Source organism: Apium graveolens, chromosome 11 (genome assembly GCF_009905375.1).
Source record: "Apium graveolens cultivar Ventura chromosome 11, ASM990537v1, whole genome shotgun sequence".
NCBI lineage: Eukaryota > Viridiplantae > Streptophyta > Magnoliopsida > Apiales > Apiaceae > Apium > Apium graveolens.
The window spans coordinates 177,519,673-177,528,755 of record NC_133657.1 but is presented as its reverse complement, the minus strand read 5'-3'; the positions used below and the strand labels follow the sequence as shown (position 1 = coordinate 177,528,755).

General features: G+C 32.5%; 1 protein-coding gene across 1 annotated transcript; it reads left to right on the top strand.

The window, feature by feature from the left end:
• Positions 1-5,092: 5,092 nt before the first annotated feature.
• LOC141696188 (uncharacterized) lies at positions 5,093-9,083 on the top strand. Its single transcript, XM_074500368.1, has 7 exons — positions 5,093-5,402; positions 5,598-5,902; positions 6,352-6,838; positions 6,953-7,221; positions 7,317-7,495; positions 7,944-8,014; positions 8,716-9,083. The coding sequence occupies exons 1-7, from the start codon at positions 5,093-5,095 to the stop codon at positions 9,081-9,083; spliced, it is 1,989 nt and encodes a 662-aa protein (XP_074356469.1).

The window sequence follows — 9,083 nt, the reverse complement described above, 5'->3', positions numbered from 1 at the left end:
AATATAAATTGAATTTTTAAATACCTTTGTGTAATTTTAAAATTTTCAAAATGATTTTTATATCATTATCTGACTTAATTATAAATAATTACATTTTACTTAATTATTTATAGATAGAATTAATTAATTAATTAATTAAATGAATTAATCAAATAATTAAATCCATAAATAAATAATTAAAATAAATTATAAATAATTAAATCAAATTTAAAATTTTTGAAAAAAAATAATGAAAATAATTTTCTGGAGTTAAAATGATTTTATTAATTATTTTAAATAATTAACTAAATTGAATTTGGATTTAAACTAAATAAAATTTTAAATTAGAAATATTTTTGAATTAATTTTAAAACAAAATCTGTACAAACACGTTTTGTAAATGGGAATTGGGAATTCTGGATCGAACCCGGTTCTGCCCGCTTTCTTGTTGCAAATCTACCATATATATCAACAAAACACACAGGAATCTGTAGACACCAGAAAAAAAAACCCGTCGCCGATTTCGACGACTTCGCGGCGAATCCTGACTAAAAATCGGGGATTTTCCGGTGATTACAAAAACTTTAACCAACTACAACAATTTATATACAAAAACGAAGCTTATACATTCTACAATCAATTCACATCTACCAAATTAGCAGCCATAACATGGATAGATCAGAAAATTAAAAACAAACACATTAAAACCCAAAACTCCAATTAAGAGTTCCGGTAATGCAACGATGCAATTAAATATATATTGAATCTAAGAACCACTATGAAGCTACTCTAATCATCAAAAACAAACAAAAACCCCGAGAATTAAAAACCCCAATTCGAACCAAGAACCCTAGAAATCGGGTTTGAAAAATTACCAGTTGTTTGAACAAATTGATGGCAGAGTATGATAGAGGGGATCAAGGGCTTCAAAACGAATATTTACACTTGTGATTTGAAGTCCCATATCACCTTCAAATCTGCATTTGATTGCCAAGAACACATAAACCCTAACCCTAATTATTTGAGAGAATAAACTGAATTTTTAATATTTTTCTAATGTTTATATAATTAATTAATAATTAAATAATAGTTAAGGTGTATTTATAGTTATAGAAATTATACTCCCCAAAATTATTTGGGGCCTAATTATATCATTTAATAAAAATAATTAGCCAAATATTAATAATTATCGGGGCATAATTTTTAATTCAATAAATACAAAAATTATCACAAAATTTCCCATAAATTACGAATTATCCAAAGATGCAAAAATATTGAATATTTGATAGTCTCACAATTTTATAAAAATAAAAATATGATTTTTGTGGGCCCTGACGTCATGGTAGAGGCCCTGAAAAGTCATTTTTCATGAAATAAAATATTTCTAAATTAACTGAATGTTCGGAAAATCAATATGGTATACGCCATATGATACATAACAAGGCCAATTGTTATACACTAAATAACAACTATTAAGAAAAAATTGGAAAGTATAACTTTTTATAAAAATCGATTTAACACATACTAAACTAGAAGAAAAATAACTCCAATCACACACAACACATAAAGCACATAACATATACTCTTTTATGCTCAATCAAAATTTATAACATCATAAATCATGCAATACGTATTTAATATGACACAAAACAGTTGTTAATTTCTGGGTATTTACAGAAGTGGAAGGTTAGAGTTTTCAGTTCAACTTCCAAACCAAGATTCTCATCTGGGTAAATAAGTTTATCAAGGAGAATAATTTTTGTGTGAATGACAAACTATATTTTATCACAATGGAGGATAATAACACTATTTCTTATGTTGTTCAAAGAAAATGATTTTTTGGCAAAATCAATATTTGTCATTTTGTTAAACTTCTTAAGTACCATATTTTGTAATGAACTTAATTTATGAAACCACTTAATTTTTTTTGTATTTTTATATGCTATGATCGGTATGTGTTGACTATAATTACTATAATCTTAATATTATTATAATATTAAATTTTCCAATTAGTGTTTTATAGAAGATCTAAAGTTATGAATTTTTTAAAATTATAATAAAAGATCAAGAGTTGTTTTAAAGTCGTGCTACCACCAATTAATTATTTATTCACAATCACATTCATTCATTTAAACAAATTTAGATTGCTCCAAATTAATATATTATTGCGAGAATAACTAAGTTCATACATGTGTTAATATATTTTTTTGTTTGTAGCTTATTAAGGAATATGTTATGTCATAAGAGTTGTTTTTAAAGTTTTGTACCACGAGTTAATTCTTCAATTCCGAATGACAATTGTTTCTTTAAAGCAATATAAATTTTTTGAAATAATGAAAATTTAAAATATAAATAAAATAATGAGTTTATTTTCCAAATATTAAACATCGCATGCATAATTTGGGCACAGGCCCCAGTTCGGTCTAAAACATAATAATATTCATTTCGGGCTAAAATGAAATAAAAAAAAAACTAAATGTAATTAGCTAGATTTGGTTGACATAGCAGGTATGAGACCAAAATGAGAATTGCTACCTCAGGGGGAAAATAATAAAATAAATACTACCGATCTTGCTAAAAAATATTTTATAAAACCGGGCTACAACATATTGTGTTGGTCCGTATAATGTCATACAAATAAAATAAAATAAAATAAAAACAATAAAATAAAATAATATTTAACCATAGCTAAAATAAAATAAATTAAATATAATTAGATGGTTGATATAATGGGACTAAGAAAAAAAACAATTAATATACATTATTAATTTACTTTAAAACTAAAATTAAATTCAAATTAAAGGTAATTTTTATATTATTGATCTGTGTTAAAATAAAATTAAAGTCTACCTAATTAGTTGTTAGGTATAATATATGCTTAGGATTCTGGGATAAGTGGGATCAAATCTAATTACACGTTTTTTTCAATTTGTGTAATATTCAAAATTATTTTAATAAAATGAATATAGAGATGATTCCTTAGTAAGTATAATTGCGTGACTAAAATAAATCAATACATGATATTGATGGGGTTAAAAATTATAGAATTGATTCATGATAAATCAATATTAAAATAAGAAAATAACTATAACAGGTAAAATAAAGTAATAAGTACTTTTATTCGCATTAACAAAAACTTTTTCTTATTGACACGTAAACAAAATAAAATTTGAATATAATTATTTAGATTTTTTTAGTATACCAAATAAAGATATTTTGTTTACTATTGATTTGAGTTAAAATTTATCTTTTAATTAAAATATAATTATATTTTATAAACACCTATGAATTTTAACAAAACTAAATCTTACATTTACTGATATTTCTTCAAAAACTAAAACTATGATAAATTATACACATTCATATTTAAAATAATAATTATTAAATCATATTATCAAAAATTTCTAATAAATAAATTTCAGAGTTTAAAATTTTCACTTCAATTTAAATTCAAAAATTATATAATATCAAAAATAATACAATCAGTGCATGACAGTGGTTTTAGCCTAGTATCAATTTAAGAACCGTTCTTAAAAATAATTTATACAATAGTTTATGTTTTGAGTTGTTGTATTTTGTCATTTCACAAAATGGTTTTTTCATTAAAATACAAACCACTATCATACTTTCTTACACACAACACTTTTATTAAACTTTGATTTTCTAAGATATGACTCATATTAACACTTTTTATGAATGTCCTTGTTGGCTAAAAACATACTATACAATGATTTTTTATTGGCGAAAAAAATCCTAGTTTCAAGACTTCCCATCTCACCAAATCTTATTTACACAATTGTCTTGTCTTTTGACATGTATGGCTCTGTGAGATTTGTAATCTCTTCCTTTTATATCTAAGGTTTGGAGTTGCGATTGTCGTTTATAATTACTTTTATCAATAAGGCTTTTCTGGTTATTTCTAATGGACAAACAACAGAGGTATCTGCAAGATATGGAGGAGGCTTTCGCAGCGATTCAAATTGAAGAACAGGAACAAGGTGGACTCAGTTATGAAAATAGTGCAAATGATTTAAGTGAGATTGATACTAGGTGGTGTTTAGTGGGACGATTTCTTACTGAATCTCATATAGACTTTCAAGAGATGCAGCACAAGATGGCATCGTCATGGAGGCCTGGCCGTGGTATGTATGTAAAGCAACTGGATGACAACAGGTTTCTTTTCCAATTTTACCATGAGATGGACATCAGAAGGGTGATCGAAGGAAGCCCTTGTTCGTTTGGGCGCTTTCATTTAGTTATGGAACGTCTCAAACAGGGAGATAATCCCAGGATGGTAGAGATTAAAAAGATTGATCTCTGGGTTCAATTGCATGGTATGTCTGTAGGTTTTATGTCATAACGCGTAGCTACTGATATAGGAAACTACATTGGGTCATAGGGGTGTAGAGAGACTATTTACGTATTCGAGTTTCAATGTCACTAGATTATCCTGTTAAACGTAGAATGAAGCTAAAGAAGTCACAGAAAGAGTGGTGCTGGGTAAATTTCAATATGAAGCTATACCTATATTTTGTTTCATTTGTGGGATGATAGGTCATGGACAACGGTTCTGTGAGCGTGTTTTCGATACTCCGGTAGAAAAGATCAAAAAATCATTTGGTCCATGGCTTAGGGCAAATCCAAGAAGGATAACTCATACTATGGGGGAAAAATGGCTTCGTAATGGAGGAAATGCTCAAGGGATGAATTCCGGTGAGAATGGCGGAAGAAACGTGAATAAGGAAAACCCCATAATTGGTGCAACAGGACAACTATTTAGCGTTAATGTAGGGAAGGATATTCATTCTTTTAGGATGGCTCAGAGAGAACGTGTAGGCGGAATTGATGGTAAATTGGATAAATCAAAGATAAAGGAGGATAATCAGGTAAACATTCAAAATTCGAAAAATGTTTTGGAGGGAGATGGTAATGGGCTGGACACGGTTTACTTAATTATTGTGGATCCAAAAAGACGAAGAGTGGGCTTGGACCATAATATTCCAGTCTCTACCCCTCATGTAGAGGACACACATATGGAAACACAGAATGATGATTCTACTGAATCAAAAAACGAGCTAATGGCGGGCACTGTTATGCAGTCCCGCCAGTCATCATGAATGCATTATCTTGGAACTGCCAGGGCCTGGGTTCACCTGGAAAAGTTCGCTTCCAACAAGATGTAACCCCTACTGAGAAACCATTTTTTGTTTTTTTGTGTGAAACAATAAGTAGTTACAGTAAAATGGAGAGTTTGCGCAATAAGCTGCGTTTTGAAAATTTTATAGCTGTGGAGCCTCAAGGAAAAAGTGGGGGAATTGCTCTGTTCAGGAAAAATGCAGATGCAGTTAGCTTGCTTAGTTATTCACGATTTTATATAGATATATCAGTAAGATCAAATGGTGTTAATGATTGGCGCTTGACAGGTATATATGGGGAACCTATAAGATCACATAGACATAAAACTTCGGACCTATTGATAAATTTTTTTCAAGATGCTAATCTGCCTTGGGTTTTGGTGGGAGACTTTAACAATGTTACTTCTCATTCAGATAAAAGAGGTGGTCCCCCTTATCCTAATCATCTCATATAAGGGTTTAATGACTGTCTTCGTGATGCAGAATTGTATGATCTCCCTCTCACCGGTCATCAGTTTACTTGGGAAAAAGGTCGAAAGTCTTATCATTGGGTGGAAATAAGATTAGATCGAGTGCTAGCTAATACACAGTGGTTAGATTTCTTTGATGGGGAAAAAGTCTATAACCTTGAAGGCTCTCCATCTGATCACAGTCCTCTGCTATTATGTCCGGAAGTGCAACAGAGAGGTAACAAGAAACGTTCCTTTCATTTTGAAAACGCTTGGCTCACCGAGCCTATTTGCTTCCAGATTATCAAAGAATGCTGGAAGGATGAGTCGAACGATAATGTAATACAGAAGTTAAACAGATGTGCTGATAGTTTGGAAGTTTGGGGGCGGGAGATTATAGGTTATTTTAGGAGACGCATTAAAGAGTGCAAAATGAAGTTGAAATTACTAAGGGGAAAGAGGGACGCTATCTCCGTCACAGAGTATGAAACCATTAGGAAATAATTGTTTTTAATTTTAGATCAACGTGAGATTTTTTGGCGTCAAAGGTCCAAACAGTTTTGGTTGTAAGCTGGTGAAAAAATACCAAATACTTCTACTCAGCTTGTAAAAGGAGGAAACATGCTAATCATTTTTAGAGATTGAAAAACGAAGAGGGTGTTTGGGTAGCATGGAAGGAAGGGTTACATGATGTCTTCAAAGAATACTATCAACATCTCTTTACTGCAGATCAAACACAATGAGAAGAAGTACTCAGCTGTATACCTAGTGTAATATCTGAACAACAGAATAGAGCTTTACTCGGACTTGTGTCTGATAGAGAAGTAAAAGATGCTATTTTCTGTATGTTTCCTGATAAAGCTCCAGGGCCTGACGGTATGACCCCGGGTTTCTTTCAAAAGAATTTGAGTGTGATACGCGATGCAGTGGTTCAGATGGTATGTGATTTCTTCGCTTCAGGGACTCTGTACGGAAAGGTTAATGCTACTAATACTGTCCTCATCCCCAAGAAAAAAAACCCAACAACATGCACAGAGTTGAGCCCAATAGCCTTGTGTAATGTTATTATGAAGATCCTTACAAAGATGATGGCAAATAGATTAAAGAAGGTGTTGGATATGGTTATCTCAGACACACAGAGTGCATTTTTCCCTGGTAGGCTGATCACTGACAATATTATGATCTCTTTTGAAGTTACGCACTACCTTAAGCAAAAGAAGTTTGGAAAGGAAGGCTTTATGGCTCTCAAGCTCGACATGTCCAAAGCGTATGATCGTATAGAATGGAAATTTATGTATAAAATGTTGCTCAGAATGGGGTTCGATAAATGGTGGACTCACTTAGTTATGTAATGTGTTTCTATTATTGACTATACTATCGTTCATGGAGAGTATCAAATGGGCCCAATAAAACCAAGTAGGGGATTGGGACAAGGAGATCCCCTATCTCCTTATCTCTTCATCATTCGTGCTGAAGGTCTATCAGCTTTGATCAGACATTTTGAAGCTAGGAAGTGGTTACAAGGAATTCTTATTTGCAGAAAAGCTCGAGTAATAAGTCACATGCTATTTGCTGATGATAGCTATCTTTACTGTAAAGCTGAGACAGGTGGGGCTGAAAAGGTGTTGGAACTATTACATATTTATGAAAAAGCTCAGGTCAGAGAATTAACAAAAGTAAGTCGACCGTGTTTTTTAGTGGAAACGTAATTCAGTATAATAAAGATCTTATCTATCAGTTGCTGTAAATTCAGGAAGCTGGTGAATCCTCTAAGTATTTAGGTGTTCCTAATACCTTGGGGAGGAATAAGTCTGTGATTTTTGGTTATTTAAAAGAGAAAGTAAAAGCTAGCATTCAGAACTTGTATGAAAGGAATGTTTCCAGACCAGCAAAGGAAATTCTAATAAAGAATGTAGCTCAGACTTTGCCTACGTATGCAATGAGCGTTTTTCTCCTCCCTCTTGAATTAATTCAAGATTTAGAAAATCCATGGCCAAGTTCTTCTGGTCTTCATCTCAGAAAAACAAATCTCAGATAAATTGGATGTCTTGCGATCGATTGACACATCGCAAATAGGCTGGTGGTTTAGGTTTCAAATGTCTTCATGATGTTAATATTTCTATGTTGGGAAAATAATATTGGAGGCTAATCACAAATCCAAATAGCTTGGTTGCTCGTGTTTATAAAGCTAAATATTTTGCAGATACGGAATTCATGTATGCTAGATTGGAAAGTAGCCCAAGTTTTATTTGGAGAAGCATAATCGAGACAAAGAAGTTTCTTTCTGCAGGGTACAGCTGGAGAATTAGTACATGTAAAGACATATAGATTATTGGTCAACCATGGCTTAATAATGCAGACAATCCTTTTGTTTCTACAGTCTCCGCAGTGCTGGCAAATCAAGTTCTAGAATCCCTGTTTCATCCTGGAACTCAAGACTAGGACATGGAGGTGATCAACAATTGTTTTGAAGAATGAGATAGAAGTTGTATCATAAATACTAAGGTGGAGCAGGAGTTGGACAGGGACATTCTGGTCTGGAACCTTGAAAACACGGGATAGTACTCTGTTAAAAGTGCTTACAGGTTGCTACAAAGACAAAAAGGTGCTTGGACAGGTTCTCAAAATAATAATTTCTGGAGGAAATTATGGAGCATCAAAGCCCCTCCAAAGGTGTTGAGCTTAGTTTAGAGGGTTACGTATTTCTGCTTACCGACTAAGGCTATTCTACAAACGAAACTTGTTCAAATTGGCAAATTTTGGACCAAAGAATTAGTACGGATCGAAGTTTTGATTTTGCAGGTTGGCTGAGTACGATTTTATCTGGGCAGTTAACGTCGGTAATAGAACAGATTATCACTGTATGCAGGTCCATATGGAGATCAAGGAATGACTTATTGTGGAACAATAAATATTCGAGTCCTTTAAGAATTGTTGCTAAGGAAAATGAGTATCTTTCATAGTGGAAATTAGCTCAGGGAAGGTGTGTTAATGTTCCTCTTCATCCCTCTGAGGTAGGAGATGGGGTAATTTACTGGGTGAAGCCACAATTCAATGAAGTAAAGAGCAATATAGACACAACATTATTTAAGGACTACGGAGTTTTGGTAAGGGATTGATTGCTCGTAATCATGATGGCCATCTAATTCTAGCAAAAACCAGGCGGTATGATGAGGTTTTGGACCCGATTCTAGCTGAATCTCTCTCTGTTAAAGAAGCCTTAAGCTGGGTGAAGGAGTGGAGTAGGAATGTAGTGGTGCTTGAATCAGATTGTTTGGTAGTTCTTCAGCTGATTCGTAGTGCAACTCCTTTACGGTCCAGACTTGGTATGGTGGTTAAAGAATGCAGGAAGTTAGTTAATGAATTAAACAACGTAAGGTTGTATTTTATTAAACGGTCTGCGAATATAGTGGCACATGAACTTGCTCGTGTGTCCTATGTGTATCCTGATCGTATGTTTGATTGGAATGATGCTCCAATCAACGTTAAGCATTGTATCTTGAATGATCTTTTCGAGTAA